This window comes from Fringilla coelebs (genome assembly GCF_963513975.1).
Source record: "Fringilla coelebs genome assembly, chromosome: 7".
In the NCBI taxonomy this organism is placed as follows: domain Eukaryota; kingdom Metazoa; phylum Chordata; class Aves; order Passeriformes; family Fringillidae; genus Fringilla; species Fringilla coelebs.
The window spans coordinates 27,010,236-27,029,195 of NC_140035.1; the positions used below are offsets into that span (position 1 = coordinate 27,010,236).

The following is an 18,960-nucleotide window of genomic DNA, read 5'->3' on the forward strand; positions in this document are numbered from 1 at the left end:
TGGCTGCCTCGGGGACGGCCACTGGCTGGCACGTGAGCCCGGTTCCGCCTCCTGCTGCCGCCGCCTCTGCCGGAGGCGCGGGGAGCGGGCGGGACCCCGGTCCCGCAGGAGCGGCGCCGTGAGGGGAGAGGGGTGAGCCGGGGCCGGTCCGCGCCCCCCCGGCGGCAGCGCCCCCCGGCGGCGGGGCCGCGCCCACGTGACAGGAGCCGCCATGAGCCGGCCCGAGGGGATGCGCAGCAGCCGCCGCTGCCTGCAGGTGAAGTTCGTGCCCGACGAGGACGTCCTCAAGCACATCTCCGACGACGCAGGTACAGCCGGCCCGGGGCACAGACCAGCCCAGCTCAGCGCCGCCCGCTGCTGCCAGGCCACTGGGAGGAGGGGTCTGAGCAGCCGCGGCGGCCCCGGGGGAAGGGGCTCTGCAACACCCGAGCTGGGTTCTGCAGAAGAACGAGGCCTCTGGAGTCGTTCTGCCCCGCTTGACTGCCCCCCTCAGAGTGTCTCTGTCCCTGCCCGGCACTGGACAGGCTGCTGTACGAGCTGTCGGTACGAGCTCCCCCCGCAGCAGCGTGTACCGGGTGCCGGGGCAGCGGCACAGGGGGCGGGAAACTCCTCAGGCCTGACGCGGTTAAACACTCCCACAGTCAGAGCGGAACGAGGCTGCAGGTGTATGCCGTAGGAGTGGTTTGCTGCAGTTCTGACTACTTTTAAGCTGGGGAACCTCTGTGGAGATGCTTAAAACTTGCCAGTAGAAGGCACGGAGCCTTTCTTTCAGACTTCACAGCTGGTCCTGCTTTGAGCAGAAGGTCATGCAGATCGTCTCCAGCGGGTTTTCAGCCTACATGCTCCCGTGAGTGTATTGACAGCCTACAGGCGAGGTATTTTCCGATTGCTCCTCTTCTCTAGGAAAAAATAAGTGTTGACAAGTACCGTCCCCTTTGCATGCAATTTGATACTGTAATGTGTGAGCCACTGTCATTTCTTCTATTCCTCTCTGTGGAGCTGGTGTTTGCTGAAATGGGTGTCTTACCCTCATGGACTGCAGGAGCCAGCATTTGTGGTGAAGGAGGGACGAATGGCTATAGGGTCAGCTATTGACCAGCTGTTCTTTTATCAGGACATCTCAGCGTTGAATTTGTGGAGTGATTTGCATAACAAGAACCTGGTCTCTTAAGTCGGGTGGCTGTGTACTACTGCAGTAGAAATAATGAAATGGCAGGAGGTTAAAGCTTTTGTTACAATTCTAGGAACTAAAGTACGGAAGGACAAAGCTCAGCTGAGTGTCAGTGTCAAGAGATTTGTGAAGAAGCTTGAGAATATTTCTGATAATGAAACTCAGGAGATCCTGGAAGAGAAGAACTATGTTGCTGCTCTTGGAATATGTGCCCAAGGTATTAACAGGGGAAAACCTAATACAGCTCTGACTTCAGGTGATTCTTTCAGTGTTAGGGTTGTACAGTGCTGGTGAAGTTGCTTTTGAGGGTTCAGTCTGCTCTGTCTGTGCTTGTGGTAACAGGTAGAAGAGAAGATTATGATTCTAGGGTTTTATTATTATATTTGTTTTGTATCACCTGCAGTATAAAGCCAAATAGTGAAATGTTGCATTCCATCTTTCTTGGGTTGGGAATATCAGTGCTTTTAAAATAGCTGCAAGTAACATGTCTTTTCACAGATCCAGTGGGAAATGGCTCAAATATAAGTGGTGGTGAAGTTTACTCATTCCAGACTCCCAAACGCTCCAATAAAATGGCAGAGCTGGGTATGTTTTGCTCTTCTTTTTCTGCAGACTTAGGAGAAGCTAGCAGAAAGTGGCAGTTCCAGAGAGGGTGGACTGTTTCTATTCAAATAAGGTGCTTGAGCAGGGTTGTCACTCACATGAAGAATCCCTGTATGTCCAGCACCATCTGAACTTCATTAGTGTTTATTTGTCGCAGTTAATGATGCATCCTACAAAGGATGAGCTCAGGGAGAGGGATCATCCTACTGAATCACTATACAGAAACTAGTTTTGGTGCCTCTTAGTTTCTGCTGTGTCTTGGGAAGTTTTGTTTCCTATCTTAGACCTCCTTCTGCAGCAGGGTGGATTTCACTGCTGCTCCCTCCTGGAGCCATGACTCAGTTTGAAAACTGAGGGAAGTCATACTGTGATGGTCTGTTAGTCCCAGTGTTGTTACATGGAATAGGCTGTTGGTCACACAGTGGTTGGAACTGTTAGCAGGGTATTTCAGATTCACATCAGTCATTCAACTTCACCTCGTACTGATAAGGAGTAGACACAGGTAAATAGTTCTTCATGGGGAACTGATGTGTTTGCTATATCTGATGATCTGTTGTGTCCAGCTGAGCAGTCTTAAAGTACTAAGTGACCAAACCTTGCTCTAATTCAAAGACACGTGGTCTTCCAGGGAGTGAAACGTGCTCTGCCACTGCCCATATTTGTAAACTTAATTGACGAGTTCAGCCTTTGAAAGTCTTTGCTGAGGAATACAGACTCATTTAGGGTTAGAAAAATCTAGAAGTATTTGGTTCCTGAAACAGCTAGGGAATTAATATGTAGAGAGCATTTCAGGTGTATGTCTCCATTTCTGACTAGCCAGAGCTGGAAGTTTTGTACCTGACATATCCTTCGTTCCCTTCCCCCTATTTCCTACAGCCTCTGAATTAGCCCAGACACCAGAACAGCATGTGGCACCTGATCACTCCAAGTGCCCTGAGAAGATGGCCAAAACCCCTCAAAACAGCAGTAAGTCCTGTGAGGGTTTGGGGAACTGAAGCTGAGTGAGTGGGGGTTGTTTCTCTTTGGGTGGTGGAGTGGATGCTTGAGTTCCAGCTTCTCTCTCATGCTTAAGTATTCTAGTTAACACCAGGGCTTAAGTATTCAGGTTAACACCATGGGCTGAACAGTTTGATGTGCATGGCCTGTGTTTCACCTGGGTGTCAGATCTCTTCTTCTGCCCTGCTGCTCTGGAGGAAACATGAACATCTCTCTCTTCTATTGCTGTGACATTTGATGACTTCCTTTCTGTTCAGTAGAAATACTTGCACTTGAGAGAGTTATGAGCTGGGCTGTGTGTTAAACACTGATTGGGTAGGACTGTGTGGGTGTTCATGTGTAAATTCACACTTTATTATATAATATTTAACACCTAGTGCTGCAGGGAGAAATACAGGTGGGAGAAGTCAATGCATGTCAACACTGGCAAGTGCATGTGCATTTGTGCTTGAAAATGGAGTCTGATGTGCTCAGGGAGAGAACATTAGCTCATTTTCCAGCTTCATCCCTCCCTGCTGGAGTCTTCCTCCTTCCTGGCCTCCCAAAGCTGTGACCAAGAATAAGAAGCTGCCTTCTGTGGTAATAACATTGACTCTTGTGTGACCTGACACAGGCAGGCTGCTGGAGCCGCCACAGGCTCACAGCCAGAATGCAAAGAGTAAATTTATTTCTATTAACTTTCTGAAGCAACACCTGGGCAGAGGGTGATGAGTGGAGATGCAGGCACTGAGTGGAGATGCAGGCACCTTTGTGTGTGGTTCAGTGCTGGAACCAGCCTGCTGTTCACACTGGTCTGTCAGTGATTTTGCACATGCGTGGTTTATCGCCATGCTGTGATCTTCACTGTGTTCTGATCTGTTTGTTAGAGTGCCTCCACACCTACCAAACACCTACATTATCTATACACATATGTTCTACTTCCCAAAGCATACACAGGGTAAACAGCAATAGACATGGTATATCTGTTTTTCTGCATTGCTGTTTGAGTCTTTGCTATCCCCAGCTGCATGGTCACTTGAGCGTATTTACAATTCTCATTGCCAGTCTTCCACTTCTATCCTATTCCTCCCAGCAACTCTCTTTGTTCTCTCCTTGCCTGCCTGTGAGGAACTAGAAACTTCCCTCATAGGATTAATTATCCAGAGAGCTGATATTCTTGTGCAGTGTACCTTTGTACAGTAAATACCTGTTTCTCTAATGGACCGTCTTGTGCCAGTGTTGAAAATTTGCAGTACTCTGTACAATGCTGTTTCTTCCTTTTCAGAACGTTCAAGTTCAAACAAAGTGCAGCAAAGGGTGAGTAATGACTTTACATTGCTTGGATTTTGTTTTGGGTTTTTTTTCCTCACTTGTGAAACTTGAAGTCGCCAATTACTGCAGTTCTGGAAAGGAAGGACCTTGAAAAGTGTACTCCACAGTAGAGATGTCTCTTCTGTTCTAACTGGAAGGAGTAACTCAAGTGAGAACCATTAATCAGGACTATGGGGTTTAGAGTCAGTGGGCAAATAATAGGTTTGACAACTTAATTGTCATGGGTGGAAACTATTTCCTTGCATTGCACAAATGAGGATGCTAGATAATCCCTTAATATACAGTTAAATTCACAGCAGCTTTCCACTTTCTCACTAAAGGAAGAAACAGCCCTAATTGTAAGAAATGCTAGACCTGTCAGTTCTAGACCTGTGATGCTGTTCAGTTTCTTACTTAGCAATTGTTTATAAAGAAGAGATATAGTGCAGAACTGCCAGTTGTGGTGGCTGTGGAGTGAAAGAGCTGGCTTTCTAAAATAGTACAGCATCATAGCAGAAATGTATGCACAGTTTTTCTGGTATGAGGTTCCAGGATGAGATACACCTGAAAAAGACATGCTGTTTGGGGATGCCATAGTCACTGCTTGATGATTTCACATCCACTTTGTCAGGATCAACAAAAGTATTTCCTAAGTATTGCAGACTTGATCCCGTGTCCAAGTCAGGCATGTGCTTTAAACATATGTAAGGAAAATGTGACACTACAACTTGGTGAGCCCAGGCAGCTTAGATTCCTCTGCTGTACTTCTGCGTTTAGTATGCTGAGGGGTCTTCTGTCATTCAGGTCATTGTTTTCATAGAGGACTTCCAGATGACTTTGAGTAGAGGGCATGATGTGGAAGGTGACTGCTGTGGGGACTGAAACATTTCCAGTCATTGCTTTCGTTTGGCTGTTCCTGAGAGGCCAAGATTGGCATCTTGGTTGGAGATACCAGTTTTCTACTTGCCATATTGGGCTGAAAGAATTAAGCCCCTTTTGGAACTTGATCTTATCTCCCTCTGAATGGGAAAACAAGAACTCTCCATACTTAACTGCCTCTGCTTTTCCAGTTTCATGTGGGCTGAAATAGTTTGGAAATGTAACCTGTCTTTGCTTGGCAGAGGGTAGTTTATAGGAGAGAGATGTTTCTTTTAATGAATGTTTTTTCTTTGCTGTTCCAGAGTAAAAAGAAAGAATTTGTGTCCACCACACCTTACAGACTCAGAAAGAGACTAGCAGGTAAAGATCAGCCTTTGCTGTCAGCTGCCAAAATCAGTGAGACTGTGACTACTTTTACTGTGTTCAAGTGAGAGTATTCTGTTGAGCTTCTGTGTGTGGTAGCAGTGTGACTGAAACAACCTGATGTATCCTGCAGAGAGTGTAGAAATGTGCTTAAGGAAATCCATGTAGACCTTTCCTCTACAACTGATTGCTACTAAGGTGAGGGGTGGAAGGGTTAGAAGCACCAAGTTACTGAACTTTAGTAACATAATCAAAAGAGACAAAACTTTCGGTAATCTTTCCTATGCTGACATTTAGTGTGGCCCAATTGCTTGAACCAGGCATAAAACTTTTGGATGATGGCTGGGACATCCATGTCAAAGTATTTCCAATAGCTGGTTGGCTAAACCTGAATGAGTGCAGAGGAGAGTTTAGTACAAGGTGTTTCATCTTCTGTTTCTTTTGTGTCGAGAGACCAAGACTGAGCCAGATTTCATCTGTGCTCTGCAATCAATGCTGCTAACAGAATTGCTTGCAGAATGTGACATAGAAGATACTCAGCGTGCTCGATTGGCATTTGGGAAAACTGACATAGAGATGCTAAGAGAAATAGGGAATTCCATTGTCCATTTTTGGTCTCTTTTTATGGTGCAGTGATGTTTCTTGGTTGGTATCAAGGAGGAGGCTTTACTTAACAATACTTTGTGATCCTAGAACTGCAAAAGAAATGGCCATGTGTGTTTGCAGTTCTCTTAAGCATTGATTTTACCTTTCTGTGAAATATATTTAGGATTAATGTGCTTGTAAAACATGCAGAGAATGTGTGTGAGATGGTGCGAAGTGAGTTCTGTGTAAGAAGTCATTCCTAGCTTTTAACCTTAAAATTTATGCTCTAGCTCCAGATCCCTATTTAGAAAGTGAGAGTGAGTATTCTGCTTCCTGTTCAGAGGAGGAGGATGAGGATGAACCGAAGGAAGTCAGCACTGTTCTACCAGATCAAAAGACTCCAGCAAAAACTAAGGCTGCATCTACACCTCCTCCCAGAAACAGCCTAGCCAAAAAAAATAAGGAGCAAAAGATGGTGAGTGTGCAAAAATATACCTCTGAGCTAGCAAAGGGAAGGGATGTGTGGTGACAATAAGCAGTTGGTGACCTCCCCTGACCGTGGGGTAGAGCTGCTCAACTAATTTCAGATTGAACCAGCTGGGCTGGCTTTTGCTGTACTTCTGAGTAATCCTTGGTGGACAGGCACCATATGAACCTGTGTGCTAACCCAGTTGGCATCATCAGCAGCTTCAGAAGGAGAAGTCTAAGATGTCCATGGAGCAGGAGACCTTGTATTGAGACAGGATGAAGAAATTGATTCCTGTAGTACCAAAAGGAGTACACATTACTGTTCTGGCTTGGTGTTCAGCTTAATTGTCTTACATCCTTCCAGCACCAGGGATCCCCACACCAATTAAGAATTACTGTTATCTCTCTCAGAATATCTTTTCTGGCTCTCTCTTCAGGAAAGACTCACCTGACTAGGTTAGCTTTGGCAGAATGCTATAGAAGCCATTTTTGCAAATATTTTCTGTCTTTCTGTATTCACCCTTGCCCTATGTCTCATTGGCCATCTTAGGCAGAGGGGTAACCTGATAACAGGAGCAGTGTTGCTGATCTTTCTGTCCTTTTATAGGGCAACCTGGTGGAGGAATACTTTGAAGCTCACAGTAGTTCCAAAGTGCTCACTTCAGACAGAACACTGCAGAAGTTACGGAAAAGAAGATTGAATCAGGTACTGTTCGTAAGTGAGTCACACAGCTCTGGGTTTTTGATTTCTATGATACAGAATTCCCTCATCAAAATCTCTGATGTTGCTATTTTCACTTTATTTCTACTGATTACGTGGTCAGTGGTAATGCTGATTTAGGCAGCAATTTAAGCAGTATGTTTTTTGCTGCTGCTCTTAGCAGGGACAGTGCCCAGTTGTTTGAACTGGAGACAGTAGGAAAAATGCAGGGAGAAGGCACTGTCAGGTGAGCTTACAGCTGAAATTTGCAGTTACCAGAAAAGGCGAACATTTGCTTTTGGGGAAGAGGGAGAAGCAGAATTGTAGAGACTTGCATTAAAGCATAATTTTTGTCAATGACATTGTAGGGGGAATTAAAAACTGTCTTGACTATTTATGTGTAGTGGAAATCAAGAGACATGATTTAATCTGAACATTACTAGGTCACTTGCAGAACTGGAGCTTGCTCTAAATGTTATCATGTAGTTTGTTAGACGTACTTTGTTCCCTTGCAGTTTCTAGGAGACAGGAATAGTCTGATGGTGGTGACTGAATTACAAATCAAGCAGTTGTACCCTACAAGGACAGGTCTCAGGGAACTGTGTAGAATACCTGGAGCTCTTGTGTCTGTGACTGGTTTTTGTATCCATTTGTGTTTTAAAAGATGGCATATATACAGACTGCCGGCTGTTATCTGGAATTGCTGCCCAGAGTAACATCTGGATTTTTTACAAGTTCTTTCATAACAGCTGTGGGAGGAAATCACGGCTTACAGTGTTAAAGCTACTGCTGTCTTCAACGTAGTTGAAGGTTTAGCAGTTTTGTCTCTCATACTTTGTCTGATACATTGCAGTTGCCTTTCCAGTGTCAACTGTCTTCTACTGCAAGGGAGTGGGAAGCAAAGCTGTTAAAATGGAAGAGAAAGAGAGGCCAGTGTAGATTTGATGCTGACTGTCATGCTACTGTGCTGTTTAAACATCAGCATCACAGCATATCTTGAAAGCTGGATTAATCCTTCAGTTCTTGATGCTTTTCTACATTGAGCTATCAGCTGCAAATTATATCCTTTCTGCTGTATTTTTTTTTAAGATGGTGGGCATTTTGAGCTTTCTCATGTAGTGACAAACACCTGAACCCTTGCTAAGCATGTTGATTGGAGCCTTTGTTCCTGTGATCAGGATGTGATGTTGTATCTTGTTGGTACAGTGCTTGGTAATGTGTAAGCTCCTTGTGTATCGTTTTCTCCTGTAGTGGTTTTTCCATACTTGGCATGAAGAGAAAAATACACAGTGTGTCATCTGTTCTAGTCCTAGTCTAGCTGCTGTTTACCATAATAAGGTTACTCAATCTCTGCTTTGTATCTCCAGCAGCGAAACTGTGCCTACTGGGGTCTTAATGGGGAGAAAAAAAACTAACCACAGACTCAGTCCACTGACAATGACGACTATTCTCTCTATATAAGGGAGCATGCTAGGGGGTGTTTTAAGGGCTTCAGGTGTATCTCTTGCTTCTTCTCAACTTTGAATGACTGTCATCTCTTTCTCAACACAGCAAACACTGCATGATCTTTTGAAAAATGCTCCCCTTGCCTATGCTGCTGAAATTAGAGAGCTTAACCAGCAACATGAATCCTTGTTTTCCAAATGGATGCTGCAATTACAGTAAGTATCTAAGGAGAATCACTGAAGAAGCTTAGTTAAAAGGCACTGCCAATAAATTTACCCTCATGTCAGTAGCATCCTGTGGATGAATTAAGGAGAAAATTTTTTTCATAAATTGCTTAAATTTTAAAGTGGGTGACATTAATTTAATTCAGTGTGTCCTGTAGACCAAATGCTATCTGATTAACTCCTTGAACTGAAGGCCTGAAGTGCAGTGAAGTTGCATTCTACCTGGTTAGCTTGCCTGTGCCTGTCTAAACCAAGCTAGAGGGCATTCACAAACAGGGAACCTGAATAGTGAGAGAACAGGGAAAATGAATTATGAGAAAAGTGCTCTTTGTGAGGAATCGTTTTTGTTTTCAGCAGTGAGTTAGTAGTGAGTAGCCCACCCTCACCATCTTCAATCTGTGTCTATCTCTAGTGATGTGGCAGTTAACTTTCAGTGCCTTTGATACCTAATGATCTGGGCATGAAGAAACCCTAATGCTTTTGGAAACACTGGCAATATAAATTTTATTTGGCTTTGTGTGTATCTTCATGGGAAGGAGAAGGGTGAACATTCAGGAAAGCAAATGACACTATAGAGACCATGTAAGATTCTGAAGCACCTTAAAGAAGTCAGACTACCACCCCTGAGGCTGGAGCCAATACTGGTGATGAGAAAGCCCCTTGAAAGCCTTTACAAGGAAGTGGAATATAAGGAAATTTGTGATCCATGGGGAAGACAGAGTATGGAGAAGACATCAGCTTTGAAAGTTGGAGAGTTGCAAGAGGAGGAGTTCTATTCCTTGGTGATCTGGGCAAATGGTTAAAGATGTATGTGGCAGAACAGAAGAAACAAATCCCTTGTTGACAATGAAGGCAGTGACGGCTGTTGAACACCTTACCATTGCCCAGTGCTATTTGAGTAACCTGATACTCTTCTTTCTAATCAAGATAATGCTTTTCCTGCTTCTCAAGCCTAAACAAAGCAGTGTGATTCCTGTGATGACCCACACCTGAAAGTAAAGAAGTGCTTAAGATTCAAAAATGCTTATTGGTCGAAAGCTATGACGGAATTCAGAGGGTCCATAAAAATCATAGAGTTTTATTAGTAAATCACACACTTTGATGGAAAGTGTGGAAATCATGGAAATTGGTATGTTAGTCCCTGGTCTACTATATAGGCACACAGCACTGGGTTTTGCATAAAGGGGCAAGATGAAGGGAAAGGAGAAACTAAATATTAAAAAGGAGAGATGAATTGAAGAGTGAAAAAGAGATCACCAGCCGCCGCTCCAGCATTGAGCCAGCTGAAGGAATGGTGATCCTGGATTCAGCATTGATCCAGGTCATAAGTTATGATCCAGCTGTGTTGGTTCAGCTGTTGACATGTCCAGGGTCTGGAGGGCATCACCTGAGCTTGTGCAGGGGGCATGTCTTTTTATGGACAGGTGTCGCTGCCCCAAAGACAAGTTTGTCACTTTCTATGCTAATTAGTTATCATGCATAGTTTGTTCTTCTAGGCCTTTCTGGAAAAGGGTCAGAGGGCTTTGGGGCTCTTCGGTAGTTGCAGTCCCACCTTATAGTCCCATGTCCACTTCTGCCAGTCATTCCTGTGCTTGCACTGTACTTTGTTGTTCTTTCTCATGGAAAGGTTTTGCCCTATCTCCACCTGGACCCTCTTCTCCTGCCAAAATTTGTTTTTCCTCACAGCATGTTAGTACCAGTAGTCCTCATTTGTTACCAATTATTCTTGTCTGTTACCACTTAGTTGGCTTCACAGCCACCTGGTTATTGGTGTTTGAGACATCAGTCATTTACCTTCTAGGAATTGAGAGCCTCAAAAAGATCTCACTCCGGACCACTGCTTGCAGTGTTGTTAGAGTGGACTTGAATATGCAGCAGCCCCCCATAATGGAGAGCTCAAAGGGTCTCAATTTAGACTGCTTTTATAGGGACGCAAGACAGTGGGCTATAGTCAGTGATTTTTTCATCCTGGCCACAATTTGAGTCAGTAACTTCCTTTGGAGGTGCAGCAGCAGAAATATTATTCCACTCGGATTGTTACTCGGCAAGAAAAATGAATTTCCAAGGCCACTCATTAGAAATCAGGTGCTCATTAGACAATATTAGTTCCTTGGACCAGGCACTGTTTCTGATAAGCTGGAGAGGGGTTTAGTCTAGGTGCAGTTCATCAAGGCTAAGGCCTAGTGAGCATTTCCCATATCATAGTGCAGCCTGAAAGAGGGTGAGGGATGCGACTAAAGTCAGCTTTTCTGGGTCTCTACAATTCCATAGCATGCTGTCTTTATGCTTTTCTGCCTCTCCTTCTGTGGAACAATCAAGATAAGAAATATACCTGAGTATAGAGTAATTTTGCTTTGAAGTTGTGCCTAAGGGTCAGAGTGGTAAACCAGTATGAAGGTTTGCTTTTTTTTCTTGTAATTACTGTGACCTGTAGTAAACATGTAATTAAAGTACTTGGTGAGGTTGGTTACCATTTCTTACCTGAAGTTGTGGATCTAGCATTCTGTTCTTAGTCAATAGCATTTTCTTCCATCCATGTTTTGCTAAGTTTGTGAGCCTCTAGGCTGCTAAAATGATTCTTTTGCTAGGATGCACATGCCAGGTTCCAGATACCTTGTAGCTAATCTTATTTATCAGCTGTAAGCTTAAGGTAAGCCCAGAGTTGACAAAACGTGAAATTTTTAAAACCAAAATTGCAGTGGATCATTTTGCTTAATGAATGTATGAACCTAAAACCAGACTGGCACTTCTTTGATCCCGTTATTTGCTCACTTTTCTGCAGCTTGGGTTTCAATATTGTGCTTTATGGACTGGGCTCAAAGCGTGATCTGTTGGAGAAGTTTCGTACCTCTTTGCTCCAGGATTCTGTTCACCTGGTGGTCAATGGATACTTCCCCAGCATCACTGTGAGATCTGTAAGTGGGGGAAAAGCTTGTGGGTTTATGTAATCATCCTGTGTTACAGATACTTCTAGAATCTTTCAGTGTAAAATGTTAAGGAAACCTGCTGCACCCTATAGCAACAGACAAGGTAGAGCAGTTCCTCTCTCTTCTGATACTTTGAAGAAACTATCCCATACATTTTCCAAGGAATTGCAGTAATTTCTGTCATTAATAGATACTCATTGCTCTAAAGCCTTGTTTTATGTCACTGTTTTGAGAAGGAGTATAATTTTTTTTGTTTATGTTCACTGTTTTACGGATTTTATGGTAATAATCAGATTATCTCTCACAAGGTATCCAAGGGCTCAGTTTAAGATTTTCTGCATTTCAGTGTCAGCACCTTTCTTAAGGAACTCCTGTTTTCTTTTTCAGATTCTCAACTCCATCACAGAGGAGGTTTTGGACCATATAGGGACCTTCCGCAGCCCCCTTGACCAACTAGAATTCATTACCAAAAGGTTCAAAGAAGGTAAAATTACTAACTTTATGCATAAAAACGTTGGAGTCTATTACTGTTAAGAGAGCCTGGACATTTTCTTCCCCTATAATTTTTATACAGGCAGTTGCAATTTCTTAGTGCATTGTAGCTGCTTTACTTTCTTGCTTGTAATGTATGCAACATATATGAAAACATGCATGTACTAGGAGTATGTGTGTACATACATGTGTAACAACCCCATGTAAGCTGTTAGCTCAGTCAGTGTTTTACAGCAGGACAGCAGTGGCAAACAAGCAGTTTAGAATTGGTTTCAAAAGCAAAATTAAACAGATATTGCCTCACAAAATGCTTGCTGAATTGTTTCTGAATGTCTGTTTTACTGCTTGTATATTCATACACAGATAACCATGGAATCTTAATTGTGCATGGCATCGGTGTTTCAGTGTTTACATTCTGTTTTTCATCATTACCTAATGAGTATTTCTGGTGGGACTAAGTGAAAAAGGCAGGGTAACAGCAGTTACCACCTGAATGTACATAAGTCAGTCTTGCAGTCTGCTATAGCTGATCTGAGTGGTTTCTGTTGGCAGGCAGGTATGTATGGATTTGCACAAAAGCTGGTTACAGTTCTAGAATTGTTTCTGGACTCAGGAAATGGTTGTTTATTGGAATAAATCAGCCGAGACTCCATTTTCTTCATGCAGGAAAAGCCAAATCTTTATTGTATAGGTCATATTTTATAGGATCATCAGAAGGCCCTGTGTCAGATCTTATTGGTGGACAATACATTCACATTTAGTTCATTGGTTGGTACATGGTATTTTGCATATCTATCAAACTTCTGTATTTTTAGCTACTTTACATATTTTTTCTTCTGATTCTCATGAGACAGATCTTATTGTTTATGCAGATGCTAGTTGTTTTTCACCCAAGAATATGTTCTTATGTTAATGAGCTCTCATACCAAGATTATTTTCGTATGGGAGCTTGCAGATTACTTAGCTGCACTTAGAAGAAATGACAGGCTAGCTATTAATTTAACAGAGCAGACCTGATTTTATGAGGCTTTTCTTTTATAATTCTTCTACCGGTCTATGACAGTTGCTCCCAGGGATAAGTACAGCAGCAAGAAGCTAGCTGGAAATATTAATATCTACCATTTGCATTATCTGAGCTAGGTCTCTAACTTTTTTTTCAAAATTGTTAAAATTTTCAATGAAGTCATGATGCTTTGGATCCAGCCTTGAATAGAAAATGCATTTTTACTGTGAGGAGGAGCTGAAAGATCCTAGTCATGTAAATCAAAAGCATCCGAATAAACTGCTTAGTCTTCCATTCTAAACTATATTTCAGTGATCTTCAATTGCAAAAGAAACACAGCTGAAGGGGCAATTCCTGGTAAAGCTGTGAGCAAGTGGAAAGTGGATTATAACAGAAAAGCTTAAACTGTAAAAAAACCAATCCTGTAACTGTGATGACAGAAAATTGAGAAAAACCCTTTTAGGTGCTCAGAAACACCCAGTATAGCTTCAAACTATGTTGTACAAGGAAAGCAATATTGGAGTGATGTATATGGAGAGTGGTGGAATACACTTGTGCTACACTGCACTGGGAATGGGAAACCAGCTTGTGTGCAGTTTCTTTGATTGGTTCTTTGCTGTTTTTTCTGCCCTTGCAGATTCATCTTTAGAGCTCTATGTCCTCATTCATAACCTGGACAGCCAGATGTTGAGAGGAGAAAGAAGTCAGCAGATCCTTGCACAGTTATCCTCCCTGCCTAGCATTTACCTCATTGCCTCAATCGATCACATCAATGCTCCTCTCAGTGAGTTCCCCTGGACCTGATCTAGCCAGGAGAAGGATCTGTGTTCTGCTTTGGGGCTGCTAAGCATGTTTCATAACTATGTATTACTATGACTTAGGATGTATTACTGTTGATGAGTAGAACAGATCTGTTGATGTATGTATGTATAGTCTTGATTGGGAGTGTGGCTGTGCTGAACCAAAACTGTGAAGATACTGAGAAATACCACTAAGCATAATATACAAATAGTCTCCAAGTTTTTGGCATTGTTTGATTTTAGGAACTGCTGAACTGGAGATTGGATAATTAAGGATGACAAAGCAAATATACTTAAATAACTTACTTACTTATATTGATTACTGTTATGATTAGACGAAAAGATCCTAATCAGAATTATTTACTACACAGCACAGGCACAGATAGCTGTAACAATTAGTATAGTTCACTCTTTTTAAAGCAATATTGAAGCAGTTATATTAAAGCTAGCAAAAACTATACAAGTAGAAATTGATTTTACTCACCCATACCAATAACCATGGGCAGATCTCTAGCTCAGCCTGGAGGAGTAACCTTGAGGGGTATCCCCACTCGAGGGAGGAATCTCCACACACTCTGAGAAGGGTCTTGTTCCACCTATTTTACCCCCTCTCTAGGTAGAGCTTCCAGCTACAGCCAGAAATTGTTTGCACACTCCTGACTCTGGAAGGATTTACAGTGTATCTGTGGAAAAGGGATGCCTGCAAATGTTTTGTTGCTGAGAATTTATCTTACTGGAACTGCAGTTATCAGGGTGTTTGTAATGTGAATTTCACAAGCATATATTGTTTCTTCAATCCTACAACAGAACTATGTGCATTTTAATATTGCTTGTTTAACACCTTAGAAAACATAAATCTCCCAGTTTTGTCTGCTCTTTCTGTTCTCTCTCTGTAGTGTGGGATCAGGCAAAGCTGAGCCTCTATAACTGGCTTTGGTATGAGACAACCACATTTAATCCTTACGTGGAAGAAACATCTTATGAGAACTCGCTTTTAGTACAACAGTCTGGATCTTTGGCTTTGAGCTCCCTAATGCATGTCCTGCATAGCCTCACTCTCAATGCCAGGTAAGACACTGTTACACTTCACAGTAGCCCTTGCCAAGGACCCAGTCCTTGCAATCTGTGTTTTCTGATAATAGTGTTCCAGACCAAGATGGTAGGACCTGGGTTCCAGCTGATTGGTTACTTTAAATGAGTAGCATTCGGATAGCAAGCCTTGTCCAGTGATTAGATTCACAACCAGGTCTTTGTGCGTAAGGCAAAATTAGTTAATATTTTCTAATTGTGGGAGTTTTGGGTTGTTTTTAAATTATTATTATTTTGATTTTCCTTTTCCTCCTTTCACTTAGAGGGATATTCAGACTGCTTGCTCAGCACCAGCTGGAGAAAAAGGACAATCCATCTTATCCAGGTAAGTACCCACCTTTTCTCATTTGTTTAGGGTGTTGCTGTTCACAGCAGCCCTCGGTTTTGGTGTGCAGGTTACATGTCCAGCAACAGAAGTGCTCGAACAGTTGGCTCAGTGAGGCTCCCTGTCTTTCTAGTGGCACTGTGTCTGACTCAGACAGGAAATCAATAGACTGGCTGGTTCTGAAGGACTGCCTTTTACGTGCTTAGACACGACTGAGACTGGTTGGTGGGGGACTGTGGACTAAAAAAAATTAAAATGAAGACTGAATTTGTATAACCTGCACTTAAATGTCCTATATAAACGGCTTCTGACATACCCCTGCTTTCTAGAATACATGTGGAATATTCTGTCACTGTAATAGGTTTTGCAGTGGATATGAATAACATTTTAATGGTAAAGAAAGCAAGATAGAGGAGTTGGAAATTAGGAGAAATTAACAATTGTAGAAAGTGCATTTAAAGTGCTATTAAAATTCCATTAGGCAGCAAGGTGACTCAAATGTTAATTCAGCTGTTTTCCATTAATTACTGAAGTATTACCTTGGCTGTATACTTACGAGAGGGGATGATGCTGTAGCCACTCTGGTCTAAGCCAAAGCAAGACTTTCAGGTGGGTAATATGTGGCGTTAGACCTGGAAAAATCTGACAATCTTACTAATTCAGTTTCTTGTTCTTGCCTTTTTCTGTCTCCAGGGCTGTCTTTCCAAGACTTTTACCAGCAGTGTCGGGAGGCTTTCCTTGTGAACAGTGACTTGACACTCAGGGCACAGCTGACAGAATTCAGGGACCACAAGCTCATCCGGACCAAGCGGGTGAGTCCAGGGAAGAATTCTATTCAGCCACTTTGAATAAAAAGGATGCTTACTTGCTGTATTGTTTTAAGCACATAGGAACTGGCAAGGGGCTGAAATTCTGTAATTGCAGCTCTTTCCATGCCTCCAATTTGTCAACCCCCTTTACATGGATAAAGGATTGTAGAAATGCAGTGTGCTTTGGTTATTCAGCAACCTACATGTCTTCGTTTTGAGAACTGTGAGAAGTAGCATACTATGGAACCTGCCAGTCTGCTTCCAATAGTATTACCTGTATTTCTATCAGGAAGGAATGCAGACTTGTCATAGTAATGAGGCAGTATAGCAGTACAGGATATAGGAACACAGTGTTGAGAAGCTTTGTAGTGTCAGACAAGCATCACCCACCAGAAGATTTCTCATTTAGTGACTTTTCTCAGTATTTGTGCATTTCCTGTGTTGCTCCAGTGAAATATTCCAGGTTTTCAGTAATGTAGTTGTTCAGAATGCTGTCTAGCTCTAATCCAGACTGCAGATAAATGCTAGCATTGCAGTGCTGTCTAGTGGCTTGCCTGGCACTGTACACTGGTGTTAACAATGTCTGTGCATGTCTGTTCTCAGGGAGCTGATGGTGTGGAATACTTACTAATTCCTGTCGATGACAGTACCTTGACCGACTTCTTAGAGAAAGAGGATGAAGATGTGTAACATCTGTGTTCTCAGTGTCTACAGCAACTGCTCTCAATGGCTGCTGGAGAGGGGCCTATGCTCAGATCTCTCTTTCTCCAGCCTCACAGCTGCTGCACTAAGTAATCTTTCTAATGAATCTTGCTCATTGTTCAACTGCCTCAGGTAGTTTGGAATGATGACTTCTGTAAGCAAGGCCTCTCTTGCGCTCTAGTTGGATTTGTCTGCTTTGTCTCTTAGCTCAGACAATGCCTTCTTCCTATCTGTGCATCCAACCTCACAGCCAGAAAAACAAACTTGGTGAGATTGTGCCTTCTGCTCTCTACCTCAGTAGACTTGAAGGTTTTATTGGAGCAATTTACTTGGGAAGTGCAAATCACAAGATGGTCAAGAGCTTTAGTTTGTACTAGTGGTGCAAATTTACCCATCTGAGTGCTATCCACTCCTCTACCATTTAGACAAAACTAGCTTCCAGTGTATGAAGACAAGATTTATAATGCTACAAGACCTGCCTTGACTGCATGAGGGAAGGAGAATATGAGTGAAGGTTTGGGATGCTGCAGGTAACTTAGTAAATTCTGGCAATAAAACTGAAGGACTTGTCCCAAACTAACATCCTTTTATAAGATTTAGATAATCAAAATTATGATGGACTCATGTCATTGCCTGCTACTTTCCAAGGTGCCATCCAGGAATATGAAGAGGCTATGAAGCTTTTGTTGTTTATTTTTTTAAGCTTGATTGTATATTTATATTTTTTACATCAGGAGTGCCCACTGATCCTGGAGGAGGCCTTAAATGCCACTTAGAAGCTCTCCCTTTTCTTAAGTTCTTAGAGGTTGGGAGACTGCTGAAGTTTGACATCTTTTCTTCAATTCTTTTTTTCTCAGTTATGTAGGAGGAAGCTCTATAGTTCCATCATCTGTAGTCTTGCCAGCCAGACTTCAGGGACTCTCTATGCCCAATCTTTGGTAGCTGTGTTACAGCTCAGTGTTGTAATAGTTCAAATCAATAAAATAAAGTACTTTATTAACTTTCATTAGTTTGTCTTGTCTTTCACAATCTTTTTATGTTACAGGAAGACAGAGATCCTTGTGGCAGTTGTGCAAAAGCCTCATTTTCATTATTATGTCAAATATCCGTGCAGAAGATTTCAAACTACTGAGTAGAAATATTTTACATTGTTTCTTACATCAAAATCAAGAATTGTTTGCCTGCCTTTCGATACCAGTAGCTAGCTTTTAAAGAGAACCAAAACATCCCATGGAAAATTATACCTTATCTGCCCCTCACTGACAGAAGCAAGAGAGATGTATGCCAGACTTTTGTATTAGAGACCTAGAGCATCTACCTGTCCCACTGTCAACTTAATTCTTCATACAGGTCCTTTCCCTTTACTTAGGATAGAAGAAATTCCTTCTCACTTCTCAGCATATTGAGGTGCCTTTATGGTATTGGTAAGAATGATGACCTTTATATAGCCTAGGTAGCTTCAGATAAACCAGTCATCTCTTTCCACTTAAATACATTTAATGCAATTATTAGATGGAGACATTGCTTGATGAGCCACTTTTATTAACCTAAAAGGATAGAGCTAACATCTTCACAAATTTCTAATGAAATATATTTACCATCCAGAGATGGTAGGGTATACAACTGTGAATTTTTTTTTCTTAAAAAAAAAATATCCCAACAGAAAAAACTGACTTGGAAGATTAAACACATTATCAGTGGTGTTCAGTTTTAGTAATCCTGTAATTAAAAGCCACAGTTACAGAAACTGTTTTTAAAAGAAAATAACAAAGGCACATGAATCTACAGCTTTGTTAAGGAATTGAGTTTCAACTTTACAAAGCTTTTTTGAATTGAGAATCCCTCTTTTGAAAAACCTTAAAGCTGCATTAGTGGTAGATTGTGCAATTTAATACTAGTACCAACAACTTGCTTTGTGTTCTGTATTTATTTGCATCTGAGTGGTGCCTTAGTACAACTGTTAATGCAAACAGTTGATCTCCATCCTTTCACTAACTACTATTTCTGAAATTTATTAGGTAAAATATCAGTGGCTTGCACTGACATGATTTGACATAACTGTAGCAGGGCAGAACTTCTGTGTAAGCT

At 42.1% G+C, this 18,960-nt stretch overlaps 1 protein-coding gene across 1 annotated transcript; it reads left to right on the top strand.

Moving 5' to 3' along the window:
• The first annotated feature begins 81 nt into the window (after positions 1-81).
• Positions 82-18,930, top strand: ORC2 (origin recognition complex subunit 2). The gene is made up of 16 exons (XM_084209839.1): positions 82-308; positions 1,245-1,388; positions 1,670-1,756; positions 2,651-2,740; positions 4,035-4,066; positions 5,242-5,299; positions 6,178-6,362; positions 6,963-7,061; positions 8,607-8,716; positions 11,508-11,640; positions 12,040-12,136; positions 13,785-13,931; positions 14,844-15,015; positions 15,300-15,361; positions 16,055-16,173; positions 16,774-18,930. Exons 1-16 carry the CDS (start codon positions 212-214, stop codon positions 16,858-16,860), a joined length of 1,719 nt encoding a protein of 572 aa, XP_084065965.1. The 5' UTR covers positions 82-211; the 3' UTR covers positions 16,861-18,930.
• Positions 18,931-18,960: the final 30 nt, after the last annotated feature.

Coding starts and splice junctions, on each gene's coding strand:
- ORC2 (XM_084209839.1), top strand. CDS start 212: ATGAGCCGGCCCGAGGGGATGCGCAGCAGCCGCCGCTGCCTGCAGGTG. Junction 2,741..4,034: donor CAAAACCCCTCAAAACAGCA/GTAAGTCCTGTG, acceptor CTTCCTTTTCAG/AACGTTCAAGTTCAAACAAA. Junction 13,932..14,843: donor TCACATCAATGCTCCTCTCA/GTGAGTTCCCCT, acceptor CTCTCTCTGTAG/TGTGGGATCAGGCAAAGCTG.